Raw genomic sequence first — 18,083 nt, forward strand, 5'->3', positions numbered from 1 at the left:
TGTTTTTTTCACCATAGAAATACACAGTTTAATGTCTGATGCGTACCTCAGTGTTCATCATTTTTATGTCCAGTGCATGTGTGTGTTTTCTTTTATAGCCTCATAAATGTTCACATTTTGTGTGTGTGTTCTCGTCACGGCCTCTTGGATAGGAAACAAAAGAACACACACTCACACAGCCAGCCTCTGTGTCTTTGTCTCTCTGTTAATGATTTGGTGTGTATCCTCGTGCATTCACAACTTCTCAATGTCCCTGTATTTCTTCCTCAGGATGGAAACCTGGTCCCTGAACAATACAGGGTCCAGCCTCATCTGGGAGTGCACCAGGGGCATGAAACCCAGCCAATGACTGAAGGCATTCATGCAGGTCTGTCGCTGGGCGAAGTGGTCTGGGTCGGCCCAGCGAGATGCCTTGGAGCCCTTTGAAAACAGAGAAAGGGAGTGGATAAATGCATTAGAACAACAGAGGAATCAATCAACAGAGCTCTGTAGCAGTGGGTAATGTAACAAGGGATGAATGCTGATAATAATCCTGACTGTGCAAAAAATACCAGCAAAAACGGGAAGGAATCATTTTAATGTTATTTTACTGACTATGTCACGATCTATTATGTAAAACCAATCAGCTGAAAAACAGATTACAGGAACTAAATCATAACTAAACACACATAAAAGGCTTGGTCACGATAGAAAGTGGCTCAGGAAAAATATTTTTCACATGAAATCTTTGGTTGTGGAAGCTTGGTGATGTTGTGACTATAGAACCAATCACAATGTTTGAAAAAGAGGTGGTGGTGTGTTCGAGGACTGTCTTTAAATTATCAAACTCAGGAAAAACACATGACACATGAGAAGGTAAAACAAACTTCAGGAGCTCAAGTGTCCAGCAGGAACAAAAATGCTTGAATAAGATTAAAAAGCATTTATTCAAAACATAACAGAACAATAAAACATAGACCGGTTTCAACCTTGAAGGTATTCATCAGGGTAAAAATGGTGGACAAAGATCAAGTAAACATTTTATAAACTCGGTGAGGGGTGTCACCCAGTGTTGACTGAGTGAATGCAGGTGGTGATATCAATGACTCCCATATTGAAGATGACACACCTCCCAAAGTGCCAAAAAGATCCAATCCATTATTTAAATTATGTGACCTTCTATACAATTTAAAAAAACTATATGAACTAGCAGTTAGTAGTTAGTGTGAAATGTTGCTGTTGTGTAGATAAGAAAGATGCAAGCAAAGCAACACAGTACATTAAATAAGCTCAGCAGAAACGCCAGACAGGTCGGACCACCGTGTTGTGACAAAGCGTCAAAGCTAATAAGCTAGCTTATGTCCTGACATGCTACCAGAGGATCTATTTTGTTTGTACCGGCCGGTTAAATCCCCCTTGGGAAGTTTAACTGAAAGGGAAAAAAGAGGCTGTCAGTGCTAACAAACTTGCTAACTGCTTGCTAAGTGTCCCCTGGTGAGCAAAACAACAAAAAGTTGAAAATAAAAGTTCAGTTTTTGTGTGATTGACCAATGTCTCATAACTGTCTTCATACACTTCTTCTTTTTTTTTTTTTTTTTTACAGCATTTTACACTCCCAACAGAGTAAATAAATAAATAATAATAGATGTTGCAACAAAGCTAATAATCTACAAAAGCTTCCTCAACTTGTAACTTCCCGGCTCTTCAAAGATTAGCACTGTCAACATGACTTGCTATTTATTGGTCAATGGTGCAACAAAAAAGACCAAGAGGAGCAGGATGTGTAGGTGTTACTGATAATCGTAGAATCACTTGCTGTCCGTACTTTCTCACTTGGTAACTTTGGGCCTTCTGACGTTTTTGTTGATGATGTTGCTTCTGTCGTTAAATTAAAGTTTGTTCTGAGGTTTTCACTTTGGACTTTCACGTATCGCACACAGTATCCAGCAGTGCTATGATTCATCTCAACCTGGCTTTCATTTCTTCTCTGTGGCTGGTTTTTATAGGTTCGTGTCTCTGTAGCTACAAGGTCAGATTCCTAGATACTCAAAGGTATTGTGTGACTGACAGATGCTGCATTTGTCTCTCTAGAAAGAACACACACACACACACACACAAAAAATAGCGGCATGCTGACTTATTCGCTCATATCATGTGCTCTGACGATGTCCCCTTCTTGTAGACATGCAAAGACCGGGATTTTTTAACTTCCTAGATGTCCCATGTGACTGCAGTTATGACGGTTCGGGGTTGCAGGCGAGGCTCCATGCTGATGAAGCTGCTCCTTCTCATGGACAGCTTGTCATGACATGGCAGGAGGTGTTTCTTACATACTGCAACTTCCAATATTTGTTTTCACCGGTTGCTCCTCCAGAGAATCAAGGTTCATCATACTGACAGAGCCGGTCGACCTGACCAGCTGCTTCACTCTGTGGGAATCTCCCGCTGACACTCCAGAGAGCAGCACAGAAAGTCAGAAAGTAGAAAACTTCAAATGAAGTGTCTTTCACATATTGTTAGGAAGTACAGCCTGCCTCGACATTTTCTGGCTCCAGGTAGCAGGTTGTGTAATTCACTGTGTCGGTCAGTCAGTGTATTGGTCCAAATGAACTTGCTCTGACTGTACAGCCGGGATTCACATTACCTGGGAGTTTTACAGAGCAAAAAATGTTGCAGCTGATCTTCAGTTGTGTACTTGTGTTAGAGTCTTGCTTTCGGTTGCAGCTCATTGTCCAGACAAACTGTAGTTCCTAATGTCGTCTTCCTTTGCAGAAACAGGAAGCTCTTGGCATCGCTGGAATGGAACGTAGTACGTTTACTTAAAGGTGCAATATGTAAGAATTTTAGTGTGAAGAAATAACAGTTTTGACAATATTACATCTATGAATTGTGCTGCAGAGATATCTACTGAAGTCAGCACGCTAACCAGCTAGGCTCAGCCCACACCAGTCCAAAGCTCCTGTGCACATCCGCATTGATCCGAGCTCCCAGTTTGGACTGCTAGATGCACGGCTAACTGAACTAACTAGCTAATGGCAGCTACAGGTAGCAGCAGTTATTCTGATGATATGCTTTGTTTCATGCCACCTGAGTCCTCTTGCGCAAGCAAAATGGAGACTCTTTTATCAAAACTCTGCTCCACAGCACTACTAGTGGTCAAAAACTCCACTGGGTACCATTAAGAGAGCCTGACGGTGGTTTTAAGGACAGGTGCTTTAGGGAGAAAAGTCCTCTGACTGTCTTTTAATAAACAGACAAGAAAATGAAAAGAGATTCTCGTCCTCGTGTTGAATCATCAGCAGCAGAGAAGCTTCAGCCTGTACGGCTCTGACCTTCCTTGGGAGAACCCTGTATGTTGTGTGTGTGTGTGTGAAAGTGTGTATGTGCTTCGTGTGGCCAGGCCGACGTCAGGTGCTGATTGATGGCCTGACCACAGGCAGGACGATGACTCGGCAGTATGGACTCAGTGATTAATGTCTTAATTGTGAAGGCAGCACGGCAGACCTAGATTTACTCTATCCTTCCTTCCTTTCTTTCTTTCTTTCTTTCTTTCTTTCTTTCTTTCTTTCTTTCTTTCTTTCTTTCTTTCTGAGGGTCTCTCTTTTCCTGCCTCCACCTCTCTCACCACTGATTTGTTGCTTTGCTTCAAGCTAAAATGGATACAGGAATCTTTCAGTAAACAGTTTTGAATTCTTTTCGATCATTCACTTACTCATTTCTATATTTTAAGAGCTGTACTGTTTCTCTGACTCCTTTTTGTTGTACTTTCATTACTCCACCCGACCCTCAGCAACTCCGCTGCCGCCCTCCTGCAGCGCACAGGATGGATCTGCTCCAACTCTCCGCCCCCGTGCCACAGCTTATCAAAGGGGGCCGCTGCCCTCCACCTTGCCCTCAGCTGCCCCCTCTCAGACTCATCTACCAGCAGCCGCCCGGGGGCTCACCCCACCCCCCTCGGCCATCCATCTCAAATAACCAGGTGAGGACAGAAAGCAGCAGGAGACGACGGCATCATGGAGTCTTCCAGCGGCTTTCAGGAAGCTTTGGATGTTCGACTACTGAGAGGAACAACACAAAACTTCCAATAAATATAACGAATAATCTTTAAGTGGCCCACTGAGAAGACTTGTGTTAGCCTTTTAAACGTTTCATAGAACTTTAACATCATCAGGCCCTTCTAGACTTGGTTACAGGCTCATGAAGATGCAGATGGATCCCCCGATCGACCAGTGGACTGCTTTCAAAAGCTGTCGCCTACAGTACATTACCCAAGATGCATCTTTGCTTTGGAGTTGGCGTTACCCTTTCTGTACAATGTTTAATTTTGTTGAGAAACCCAAAAGGTTTTTTTTTTTTACTACCTATATCATTGCGTGGACACATTATTTGATTTTTATTTTCATTTCTGTGATCACCTCGTGGACAACATGATTTGCTTTTGGTGGATTATTTATTATAATTTATTAATTCATTATTTCAAGTCTTACATGACCCTCCTTGGAAAGGACTTATTTTTGATAGTAACAATTACATTAAACTGAAATAGTGTGACAAGGATTTATTATTCTGTTGGACTGTCAGACTGCTCTGAAAACAGGATGGGATGACACCAAATATTTAAGATTGTTTTAAAGGTTGTATACCCGTCCATTGTTGCAGGATCATTTCCTAAATGATCATCTGTAAATAGTCTATTGTGTTCATATAAATGTACTTTTCCATACTACCAGCAGTCTCGCAGCACTAACATCCTGCAGGCAGAACACTGGCTGGTGAAAATATGACAATCATGACAAACTCACAGAATAAGAGGATCTGAGGACTTCATGTTCTCCAGATTTTTAATTAAACAGATTCTCTGGTTAGCTCTTAAAATTAATGATGGATCATCTCATTCCAACTCATTTTGATTTTAAATATTTGTCCTTGTGCTGCACTGTGCTGTTGCTGCAATCACTAGTCTTAAGTACCACCGTGTGACAACCTGAAAAGAAAAAAAAAAACAAAAAACACCTCTTCACATTGTAATAAGAAGTTTTTATGCTTGTTGAGGTGGAAAAGTTGGTGTAGTGATAAAATCAAAATGTAATTAAAGGCAATGGAAACATTCAATGAATGCATCATTACATCCATGAAGAATTTGACTTAGGTTTCCACAGAAAAGACGAGAAAAGGCAACAGATCTGTGAGCAGTGACCTGAAGACCGGAATATTAGCACCATCTTTTGTTTATCTCAATGAACCAACTTCCATTATTTGTATAACGGCAGTAGGTAAACTTGCATTTATCAGGGCCTGATCACTAAAATGGTGCGAGCAACATAAAATTATTATTATTCCCCAAAATAATTTGCATTTTGGATGAGTGTGTCTGTGAGTGTAAAGCTATGGATAAAGCTCTACCTGGCTCATCATGGTTTCTTTGTACTGCTTCTTCTGTGTGACTTTGATCGGCGGCTGCTTGGTGACGGCCGACACCAGGAAGTTCATCAGGATGTCTTCACAATTAGCCATGCGGTCCACCGTGTTCAGCAGGCTGGCCGGGACGTAGTGGGTGAACAGGTAGTGGTAGTATCTGACATACACGCACAACAGGAAGGAAAGACAAATGAGGTTAATTGTGTATTAATTTATTAAATGTGCACTTTTGTTCTGTTCTGTTCTGTTCTGTTCTGTTCTGTTCGGTCGCTGTGTTGCTCTCTCAGCAGCATGGGAGCACTAGATCACTGTCAACTCTGTTACCTCCCTGCCAAGGTCTGCTGTCCCTAGCTCTCTCTCTCTCTCTCTCTCTCTCTCACACACACACACACACACACACACACACACTTTCCACCTTTCCTTCTCACTTGCTGACTCTTTGCCGCCTTGTGTTGGCATTTGAGATTTTAAATAACAAAAGGACTAAAGAGTCGCATTGAGCGTCCTGACAATAGAACAATGAGAGAGCTGTTTATCTGCGTGACAGGATGCTTCAAATCCCCTCGGAGAGCAACACTCTCCTCCGTTCAATTTACCGCTCTGCTTAATACTTCAGTTTGCCGTTTCTTTTTTTTCTCTCAGTCCCGGCTTTGTGTTTCTGACAATCATTTCATGAGACAACAGAGAGGTGGAGAATGATCGTATTATCCAATTTCCTTTTCTATTACTTTGCTAAAAAAATAAAATGTGACTGTTGAGAGATGACTTTTAATGTGGTTTGTATCTTGTGGAGATGGAATAAATATTTCTGTTAAAGTCGAATAAACCAGCCTGACAGGTGATGCAGAACCACTGCACCAGGCAACCTGACATCACTTATGCTGTTTTATATTCCCCTAAATGCTTGTTTGAAATGAGAGTTCAAATATTAGCTGACGTTTAAATCAGTGTGATAAAAGAGCATTTCATTCACGGTGTATCCAGTTATCTAAACAAACAATAAAGACTTCCAGCTAATGGTCATCATTAAAACACATACTTCCATAGAAGCATCAAGGTATTTAGTGGAAACAGCAGTTATAAAGGCTTTATTATGTAGACCATAATATTTATGATATTGACTTCAGCCTTAAAAAGAGTCAAATTTTTCAAATAATAACATAAGAAAATAATGTTAGTTGGATTCCCCCTCCATTGAACTCCTGCATGCACCTATTCTGCAGTCGGAAACTTTCAAAGTTTATATGTTAATATTAAAAAATAAACTTGCTACTTCAGGCTTGGAGGGCTTTTTATCCGCGGTGACCTTTAGTGGCTTTAGTAGGTAATGCAGCTGTAGAGGAGGAAGCGAGGAAAAGCAGAATAAAGAGCGACAACTCCGTATTGAGAGGAGGTCGGGGACGGTTGACGGGTCAAAGAAGAACAGTAGTTCAGGAGACTGCTGTTACTGCCAAGTGTGAAACCAACGGTGAGTTAGTTTTACTTGCTAAAGATGTGAAGTAAAGATGGCGGCACATGCAGACGCAGCAGCCCAGTGCTCCCAGTCAAACAGCTTGTTTCTTTTTTTAATGTGTGTTAAGTCCACTAGTTCAAGCACTCGGTGCATGTTTACAATACGGACGAGCTGAACTTCTACGCTTTTTAATATTTAACTGTTGTGCAGCATCACTTTTTTTTTTACACTGTCACCGTTTACAGCCTCATCCAAGTGCCTTACCTTGGATGAATAATACATACTGTGTAAAGAGGATGCTACCTCATTTTATTCATACTTATTTAATTGTACATTTACTTGTTTTTCTTGTATTTTTTCTTGTGGTTTCTATTGCTGCTGGTCTCTGAGAGCTACCAAGCAAAATTTCTTACTGGAATGACAAATAAAGTGTCTTATGTCTTCAGTCTTAATGTCACATACATCACGCAATGTCGGTTACTTCGATAACATAGGTATTTCTGTAATGGGAGTTACAGAAGTAACGTATTGATTCCAGCCCAAACCATAATGTTTTCTTTATGAAACTAAAGTAATAGTTTATTGCCAAACCTGACCAAACTGTGACTGTACAATGAAGGTCTGGTACGTGTGACGCTGTTACGGCTGTTGTGCTGTTGTGCTGTAGCAGCCATGTTGTTGTGGGAATGTTGATGTACTGTATGTCGTTTAAGAAGACTCTGACAATCGTCTTGTTCAGTCATTTAGGTATGAGGATGTGCTGCATATTTACGTTAATGTTATACAGAGACCTCTAGTGGCTGTAGACATTATTACAGCAGCAAAGGAAAAGGCAGGTGAGGAAAGAGGTTGGGGCGTACGGGTGGGTCAAACAAACACAGGACTTTTACCCTTTTACCCACTGCTGTTTGTGTCCAATGTGAAACCAAATGTTGACAGTGAGTTACTTACCAACGTAGTTAACTTAAGTCACATACGTACCAGACATACCGTTGCTTAAGTTATGTACATAATTTATGTTACATAAGTTATGTACTAATTTCAACCCAAAGCAAAATGTTGTCCTGAACCTAACCGAGTAATTTTGGTGCAACAAAACTGCAACTGTACAATGAAAGTCTGGTACGCCTGTTTGAGGATGAGGATGTGTTGCATTTTTTTAAACTTTCACATATTTTATTTAGTATAGGTATGCCAATTGGAAAGAAAATCTCACATTTCTGCTGTAGGTAATATGAACATTTGTTGTTTTTATAAAAAAAACCCTCCAGAATCCAAACATACCTGCAGTACACGAGCTACAGCCAGCAACACCACAGGTCAACTGTGTGGGCTCGTTTAAATAACTTATGTAACTTTTCCAGGTTCATCTCCTCTCGAAGTATGGTTTGGCTGACATTCTGCTGCATTATTTATTTATTCATTTTTTACAACAAAAGATGATTTTTTACACAATACATGGAGACAAACTGAGACCGAAATTCAGAATTTCTGTACCTGTGGTAGAAAGCTGCCCCCGTCAGGACCATGGAGTAGTCATTGGTCCATTTAGAGGTGTATCCCCAGCGGGATCTGGAACTATCCCAGTAGTGGCTCCTTGCGGGATAACCGACGATACGCTCTGGAAAGCTTTGCCACACAGTAAAGGCAAAGTCCACCTGAGGGAGCAGAAAGTAAAGAAAGAGGTCAGAGAAGAGAAAAGAGGAGGAGGCCAATGGGAAAAAAAGAAAGGAAAATGGAGAAAATAAGCGAAGCGAAGACACAGGAAGAGGAAGGGGAAAGGTGGCGACAGAGGAAAAGCACAAAGAGATGTAAACACACAGAAACACACAGAATTTAAGCAGCTTGTAGACGAGGATATAAACAACTTATTCAGAATAGCTATAAAATGGCATTTAGCCTGCTGAGCCAGCAAGGCCAATGTCAAAACAACAGCCTCTCTGCCTCTTCACAAGCTCACAAACAGTTTGCAAATGGCTTTGTGAGCAGTTTTTCTTCCACCTGAAACATTTTCCTTTATATTAAATCTCATTCAGATATCTACATCACTACAGAGCTTTAATTCTCACTCTGATTCTCAATGGGCGTGACCTGGAATTTCCAGCGATTTCCTCAGGATTAACCAGCTGAGATTTAATTTTTGTTTTGTTGTGTCCTCTTTAAACTAGAGCATGTAGCTTCTTTGTTGAGCGTTACCAAATACAAATACCTCGGTGTTGTTTAAATATCATGTAGACAATCTCGCCTCTACCATTAAACCTCCCTCTTAAACTCTGGTCCTTATCAACTTTGTACTAAACTTAGAAGATCTGCTTTTAGTTTTCTTTAACCCCGACAACCTTTAACTCTTTACAAAGCACACTAAAAATGAACACTTTGATACCATGTGGTGCATTTTAATAAATGATCCTAAACCACTCAGCTTCTTTTTGTACTTGTTTTAATAAAAGTGTTTTTAATCTTCTATCAGTTGTATTAATATATTTGTTTTAATTAATGTTTTTCTTTAATATCTTTTATTATTTTTTATGTCCTTTTAAACTGTTACTCAACATTATAATAAATAATGCCTGCCCTCTATGATCTTTGAGTCTAAATAAAGGTAGTAAAGGTTGGTGGATGACTATCAGACATGTTATCTGATGTCTAACACAGAGTCGTTGTATACAAATAGTATATACCACTTGTATGAGAAAAACATTAAGTTTTATATGCTGGGGTGGTTCAGGATCAGGTTGGGTTATAATGTGGTCCATGTTGGCCATTAAAAAGAAAGAAATGTGTATTCAGACTGAATGCTAACAATCTGACACTGGAGTATTTCTGTAGTCTGTGTTTGTTCACCACAAACAGCGAATTCACTGCGTGTGTGGATGTTAGCTGATGTGTCAAAAGACAGCAGGAACTCCACTTCTTTCTGTTTTCATCATTTTTCTATCTCCTTGTTTCCTCTTGTGCACATAAATAGACAGAAAGCTTTACTTTAATCACATTTTTTCTCCTAAATCTCAAACATCTTAAATTAACTCTTCATTTTAAACAGGGTAGAGCTCAGACATATTTAACATATTTGTTATTGTACATTTCTATTCTATATAGGACATGAGACACTTTATTTATCATAGACATATGAAGAAATTTACATTGGTAAATCTGTTCGTAAATCAGTTATAGGACATACATGCAAGATTATATTTTTTTTTCCTTTTTTTTGTTTCAGATTTCGTTGTTATCGTAAATTATTTTGGCCACCATAATAATGTAGTGAAAATCTGACAGCATGACAGCCTGAGTTAAAACAGAGAAAATAAGATATAAACAAGATAAATAAACAAGACAAATATGATGAGGTGGGTTCTCTATAAAATAAAGTAAAAAAAAGATACATCTATGATTCTGGACTTACAGTTGTTTTTTCTTTTCTCTTCATTTATGTGATCAAAAAGAAGAAGTTTGTGAAAACCTACATGAAAATAAACCTGTTTCTCCTTCTGATTCTAATAGAAATGTCTCAGTTTGCACCACCTGGAGCAGATCCATGACTATTTGTTTCCACTCATGTCTTTTCATTGACTTTATAGGCAAACAGGCTGCTTACAATTCCCTTTGCATTTAGTCTGAAAACACCTTTCGACTCTTAAATTCTTATGTAGAAGAACTTAACAACTTGGAAGGCATCTAAATGCTACCTAAGTGTATGACTCGAAATGCCGAGGTGGCTCCTGGAGGTGCACAGTCATCACTTCCCTGTCAGGTCCCCTACTTCTGCAGTAAAGAAGAAATTTCACGTGGAGGTGTCTGGAGCATCTGGTGTCCTTGAAGGAGCTTGAGCTACCTGGGAAAGATCCTCTTTTGAATTCGAAAACACCACTGAGACGTGCAGGCAGACACACCGGAGAATACGGGGATCAGCACATAATGAAATACCTGGTAACACACACACACACACACATTCACACACACCACCTCAGGAGCCGGGAGGAGAAAATTAATTACCAGAATAGTGGAGGTGGAGAGACGGAGGCGGGGAGGGGAGCACCGAAAGTGGATGTTCTTTAGCGATACCTCGCGGCTTCTGTCATGAATCGCGTGAGCAATTACTGTAAAGCGTCGACTCTAAGCCGAGAGAAAGGTTGGAGCTGCCATTCTCAGTGTAGCCCCTGATGAACGGATGTGTTAAGAGTGTGTGTGCGTGCGCGAGTGTGTGTCCGTACATGTGTTTATGTGTCAGATGTGTCAGATGTCTCCACAGCTGTGTGCAAAGGATTAATGATATCATGCAAATATATTTTTTGCCTTCAGAGATTAAAAGGCTCTTTATAATGCGAAATGACGTGTGTGTGTGTGTGTGTGTGTGTGTGTGTGTGTGTGTGTGTGTGTGCGTGTGCGTTACAAGTGAGAGAGAGTGACAGAAGCCAGATTCTTTGCGCTCATAATCTGTCCGTCTTAATTATGATTTAAAAAAGACATTTGATACGCCTGAGGAATTCAAGGGGGACTGAAAGTGCGTAGTCTATGTGTGTATTCATGTGTATCTGTGTGTGAGTGTGTGTGTGTGTAATACATACTAATAGTTCCTACGAGGCCAAAATTGATCCGAGGAGCAGAGGGGTCAATCCAGCAATGGATCTGTCACAAATCTCTCCTGACGTCTGGGTTTAACGTGTCTGAACGTTACGAGATGAAAAGGAGTTACATCACATTTAGAGCGCCTCTCCCCCCGTCGCATGTGGTCTCCTCCAATGTGTTTGTGAGAAGTTGTGTTTTTCAATCTGCTTTTCTTTTTATTTTGCTCCCTTTGAAGCGATTGCCACTGCGGTGCTTTCACTGTCAACTTCCATCTGATTTCAGGGTGATGAAAGTGAGGAAAATGTGTCTTAAACTGAGCTCGTCTCCAGCAGTTCTGGAGTGCTGTGGCTTTGATGAAGTTTTACCAACAGTCACAGTGTGAACCGAGACGACCAGCTGCGATTCAAAGTCCACGCGGAGGCCACAAGCGGCTGCTGCGGGCTTGTAGTTGGACACATCTTTTGAATTATAGTTGTTCTCACCAGGTGCTCTCTGTGGTGTGTGGTTACATCTGGTCTGTTCTTAAAGAGTTCTCGAACATTTATACAGAAAACTCTGTCCTGACAAACTTCCAACCTCTCAAAGTCATCTGCTTCGACTTTCTCTAGAGTTTCTTTCACTGATTTCTTACGGCTACTTCTATGACAGTGTTGGCATGAAATGTTTCACCACAAGACCGCCCCATACCCTAACCCCCAGAATTACACCCTATCCCTATTTATTACTGAACATTCCTCATCCATCCAAGGTATCCCATACATCCCTCTCCCCAGTAAATATTTCCAGCTCCTCCAGTGGTATCCTGAGGCCACATGAGATTTATAATCTCTCCAGTGTGTTGGGTCTATACCGATGTCTTCTACCAGTGCCCTGAAAACCACCAAAGAAAGGCGTCCTAACCACCTCAAGCAGCCGATCTACTCTGATTTCTGAGCTCCTCACACTATCTCTGAGGCTAAGCCCAGCCACCCTGCAGAGGAAACTCATTTCAGCCGCTTGTCCTGTATCTGTGATCTCATTCTTTTGGTCACTACACAAAGTTCATGAGCATAGGTGATGACTAGAATGTTAATCAACCAGTAAATCGAAAGCTTTTTACCTTCCAGCTCCCTGAACATTTTCTTTTTTAATATTCCACAGATGCAGGAATACTTCATTCATTTCCTAAAACTAGTTGACTTTAATCCTGGTGACCAAGAGGAGAAAACACCTCTCTTTTCAAAAGGACCGTTTTTGTAATAACTGTTATCAGCCGTGACAGCATCTGCTGGTAATGTTTTCACGTGTGTGTGTGTGTGTGTGTGTGTGTGTGTGTGTGTGTGTGTGCGTGTGCATGTCATCATGGCAAAATGTGGACCTGGAGACACCTCAGAAGCAGTTCTGAGTACTGTTGCCAGGTGTTTATTTGTCTGTGTGTGGACAGATTTTTGTCAGAGCGATATCAGCCAAGATGCAGTCTTGAAACTTTACAGGTGTTTTAAGATAAAAATGAAGGTGTGTGAGTGCTCACATAATAATGTAGAACATGTTGACGGGTCACTGCTGGTCTGACTCCATCACAAGATTGTCTCTACACTCTTAGAAATAAAACTCCGAACTTGAACCATATAGAGTTCTTCTCTTTGTCCCCATAGGAGAACCCTTTTTGGTTCCTGGTAGAACATTTTATCTTATATGTTTTGCTGCATTTAACTATATTTTAATGATTTTTTCATGTCTGGTGTTTACTTTTTATTTGTACTTTTAAACACATTGAGTCTCTGCCTGTTGTATGAAACGTGCTATATAAAAATACTTGACATGACTTGACTTTTATAAAAGTTCCACCAAGAACCCTTTCAGAGGGTCCTCCGTAGAACCCACCATAAAGGGTTATACCTAGAACTATCTGTGAAGGCTCCCCTCAGAACCCCCTATAAGTACTTCCACAGGGATCCTTTCTAGGATGTAATGGTTCCACCCAGGAACATCTCTGGAGGTTCTATCCAGAACCTTTTCCACCTTCTAAGGGTGCTAACAAGAACCCACTGAGGGGGCTTCTTCCAAAAATCCTTTCATATTTGAAGGGTTTCATTTAGAACCCAATGTTTATATTGAGAAAACGTTCACACTTCTTGGAACAATGATCAATAATGAGGTGAGACTCGCTGAGAAAAAGCCAGGAGAGGTTTTGTTTAATGAGTCTTAAACAGAACCTTTTTACTAACCCTTTTAAAAATATATATAAAATGCTTCTGGGTAGATCCAGAAAGAACCCTTTTGGAAATCTTATTTTCTGAGAGTGTAGTTTGTGTCCGTTTTAGCAAAGAACTGTGGCTAAAAGAGTCAGAACATAGATGGGTTAAAAAGGCCAGTGAAGTGATACATTTATCATTTCTATGATTTATGATTATACAAATCCAAACTTACAACCTTATGTACTGATGAAACATGCTGAAACCCTGCAACAACCTCGACCAGGCCTTTAAATGAGAACAGGATCACAAATTAATCCATCGCCATTGAATAACTATTTCCACATCCACCATATTGAAAATGTCTTCCAAAGGGCATAACGCAGCGGCATGCTTGGCCGCCCAATGAGAGACAAGCGCTTTGTCAGGTTTTCTTTCAGTCGTATTCCCTTCTCTAATCTCTCTTCATGGAATAATCATATATTTAATGAGCTGAAACAATGTAATTATGAAATTGGCAGAGCCATTCTTCCACGGAGGTATCATAATATGAAAAGTCCTATTAGAAGTTTAATGTTCTCTCTTGCACATTTTCACTCACTTGACATATTTCATCTCCTTTCAGTAAATCCCCTCACCATGTTAAAAGGGCAATTAGAGCAACGGGTTAGTGAGCACAGCAAAGGTTCACTCTTTACGATTCCTCCCTCTCTCTGACATCTTCTTCTTGTTCCTCTCGTTTCATAAAACAAGCCGTGTGCCCATAAAAGTTCAGTTGTTTAAACTCGCTCGTACTGCTGTGCCACAAATTGAAGTGCCATAAAGAGTAATTGTGATCCCATCAGCGTAGAGAAGGTGAACATTGACTTGCTCCAATCAATAAAACATCTCAGAGTTTAAAGATATATTGGCTCTCCTGGGCTCATTGGGCCTCACGATCCATTATGGATCGGGGATTTTACTCGCTGAAAAGCTGAAGGGAAACAAGGCTGCTGCTTGTAATGACTCTCAAAGCAGAAGCACTCACTTAGCATCACAGATGAGCTGCTCCTGATCATTTCACTGCCTAAGGTTTAACGTCTGAAAAGTGTAAACACAAGCGACTTGTGTAGCAACATGCTTTGTGTCATATATTAGGAAGGTAAAGACTCGTTTTGAATGTGGACAACCAACAAAGACAAGTGGCTTGATATATAGTAGTAGTTCTGTAAGAGAGAATACATTAAGAAGTATTACCTGCATTAAACTATATTTATGTTTAAATTTCACAATATATTTATAGCAAGATTCTGTTAGTTCTAACAGAGTACTTGGCAGAAACTATATTATATGCTAATTCAACTATTTTCCTAAATTGTCTGCCTGGTTTGTCACTGCTTTAACTAAAGCAGAAACTTATGAAAAACATTAAAGTCTATGTTTTAATCCATCATGCTCAAAGCGTAGGTGGGTTGTTGCAAAACGTTTCCTCAGTATTGATTAAGCTGGAATAGAAGTTGTCTCTCTTTCAAAATAAAACTAAATGTTGGGGCTAAAGCACCTCTAGCGACCATGCCAAGAAGTCATCATGGGTTGTTGTGGATGTGAGGACAACATTAAAGCTATGATCCTGAAAATTTCCATTAAAAAAAAACAGTTTCTGATACTTTTTATGGTCAGCAACTGCAAATTCAATGTGTTTATGTTCTGTAAATACAGAATATATAATATATAGTTGTTTTCAATGTTGGTGGTGGGGTCCGCCATTCCCGTGCAGCTCTTATTGTAATTCTCTTTGGATAAAAGGGTCAGTAAAATAAACGTTATGGAATTAATTTCATTTGCATATAGTATCTACACACAAGGGATTCTGAGTTAACGATGCATTCATGTGATCTAATGTTACAGCCTCACAGTTAACTGTTTAATCTCTAACAGCTGCATCAGAGCTGTTTTAAGACTTGTTTTACTGCTGCTAGGTTACATTAACGGCATCCAGGCATAACATGGGGTGGCTATTATTAATGTAATGTTTGCCTGAACAATTTTTCAGTAGTTTCAGAGAGCCTAAAGAGGAACACCACTACCTCTGCTAACCTGTCAAAGTCTTGATTAAAAAAGGGGGCATAGAAACAATATTTCCTCTCTTGACCAAGCTTTAGACAACTCATTATTTTGTCCTAAATCAAGTGTCATTGAAACAAACTGCTGCGGTGATTCCCATCTTCTCTTTTAAGTAACAAGAGACTTTAATCAAATAGTCGCTCTGTGTTTTGACAGTGTAATGATATGGACACAGAGGTAATGGCTCTCGTAAAACTCCTGACTGTGAAAGCACTTTGCTTTTCATTATACTCTCCTCACTGCACTTTTCTACTTTCCTTTCCTTATTTCTCCGGCCTTGATTTTCCTTTGCTTTCCGTCCTTTTGTCTGCTTCTCTATTCCTTTTTCTTTCACCTTTCTTTTTCCACTACACTTTTTCCTCCTCCTGCTCACAATTCTTTCTTTCCTTTTCTTTCCCTTGTTTGCTTCCCCTCTCTCATCTCATTTGCTTTTTTTTAAAGCTTTTCTTTCTTGTTTTTTTTTCACCTCTCCTTATAACTCTCTTTCCCTTTTTCCTTCCCCACTTCTCTGATTTTTGCTCCTTCCTTACTTCTTCTCCTCCGCTTCCTTTCCTCAGTGTTACGTTAAATTAAAAGGACACCGTTTTAATGGTATCTATCTTAACAACACACAATAATTAAATTAAGCCTGGGTCTCATGCCTCCACAGTATTGATGTCTGTAATGAGAACTCTTAGTTTTCTATTTGAAATCTGCTGTTGAACTTTGTTACTTTGCTAAACTTCCTACTCATCCTAATTAGTTCATATGATGCACGCGGAGTCGTCCTTTAAAGGCAAAGCACATTTAGTAGTTCAGTGTCTGTTGCGTTGTTTGGCAGAGCAATTCATTTGTAATGAATGGTATTCATGACTGTGCGTGGACTGACTGCCTTATTTCAGAGAGGATCAATACTGTGTTAAGACATCACCACCTTTTGCCACTGGCTGACATAAAACCATGCAGGCAGGAGCTGGTTATAAAAACATTTCCAGAGGCAGGATTTCAGTGCTGAGGTCCCTTGACTTGTTCTCACAAAGTTTTGTGCAGCCTGTTGTTTCCAAAGTTTTTCCAAAACTTTTTTTTAAATATATTTTTATATTTTTCTGTGAAAATTCATATCTTTATTTTTACAGAATTTCCACATGCAGCAAAGTTAGTTCAACATGTCTTATCAGATGTTACCCAGATGCTCTTCATTAAATTTGTTGAAGTTAACACTCCGGTAACCTCAAGCAACGTTACCTGAATTAAGTGTTTTGTTCACCAAACACTCGGGTTTGTCCTCACCCTTAATGTTTCTTCTCTTGTAACATTAAAATGTAAATATGGAGTATGCAAGTTAAACTGACCTGACAGGGTTAGTATAGAATAAAAGAGTGATGAAATGACTCATCACTTTTCATAGGCTAATACTAGGCCTAACTTTTTACCAATGCGTCAAAAGCAGCATCCTGGTCAGTTTTTAAGTTTGACGCTGTTTGACTTCTTGAAGTGTCCCTCTAGTGCAGTAGTATAAAGAGCGAGAAATGTCAGAGTCTGGGGCTCGCTTCCTCTTTGTGACTGAGATTCAAGATTAAGTTATGTTACATCTTATGTTAAGTTATCTTACATAACTTATGTTAAATGTAGTTATTTTAACTCAAAATATGATCTTTTCCTACACTAACCAAGTAGTTTTGTTGCCTAAACCTAACCAAAAAACGACAGTTTGACAACGTAAATAACAGTCCAAAAGTCACAATAAGTCAAGTGTTTTTCAGTAAGCTTTATTTTGAAAATCTCACCAGATGTTGCATATTACGTAGGCTATTATTGCTAGCTTGAGCATGATTGCTCAAGCTAGCAATAATAGCAGTAATATGCAACATCTGGTGCTTGAGGGGGAAGGTAGAGCGTCATAGCTTGAAGCTAAAGCTGCTATATTTGACGAGTTGGGAGTGAGAAGGTGCTTTTTTTTTACCTTGGACACAGCTTTCTCCTCAACCTTTTAGCATGAGATCATGTACGGAGCCATCCAAACCAGTTTTTATGGGGTTCTCATTTTAAAACAATCCATCTGGAAACATTTAAATGTGCTAATTTTAAGAAAGGTTTATTTTTGAGTCTCACTCCCAACTTGTCAAATAATGACGCTCTGGAATGGCAGCTGACCTGTCCTACAATCCCAAAGCGTCAGTTTTTGACAAGTTGGGAATGAGACTCAAAAATCAACTTTTCTTACAAATAGCACCTTCAAATGTCAGCCAACCAACTCATGGAGCTATTGTTATCTTAAACAGCAAGTTAGTTGCATCTATGTTGATAAGAAATCTGCCAGTGACAGTTGATATTTCAGGCATCAAAATCAACTTTTGCTAGCTAGAAAGAAGAGGGTTGCTTTTGTTGACCTCTTTCTGAAATCAGTG

At 39.8% G+C, this 18,083-nt stretch overlaps 1 protein-coding gene across 2 annotated transcripts in view; it reads right to left on the reverse strand.

Moving 5' to 3' along the window:
• Positions 1 to 234: 234 nt before the first annotated feature.
• LOC141017767 (exostosin-1) overlaps positions 235 to 18,083 on the reverse strand; it is a 275,169-nt gene continuing 257,320 nt past the window's right edge. For both annotated transcript variants that reach the window (XM_073492502.1, XM_073492501.1), the window contains 3 exons: positions 8,348 to 8,508; positions 5,383 to 5,554; positions 235 to 420 (listed from right to left, as the gene is read on the reverse strand). In XM_073492502.1, coding sequence (XP_073348603.1) covers positions 235 to 420; positions 5,383 to 5,554; positions 8,348 to 8,508 — 519 coding nt within the window. The remainder of the gene's footprint in view (positions 421 to 5,382; positions 5,555 to 8,347; positions 8,509 to 18,083) is intronic.

This window comes from Pagrus major, chromosome 22 (genome assembly GCF_040436345.1).
Source record: "Pagrus major chromosome 22, Pma_NU_1.0".
Lineage (NCBI taxonomy): Eukaryota > Metazoa > Chordata > Actinopteri > Spariformes > Sparidae > Pagrus > Pagrus major.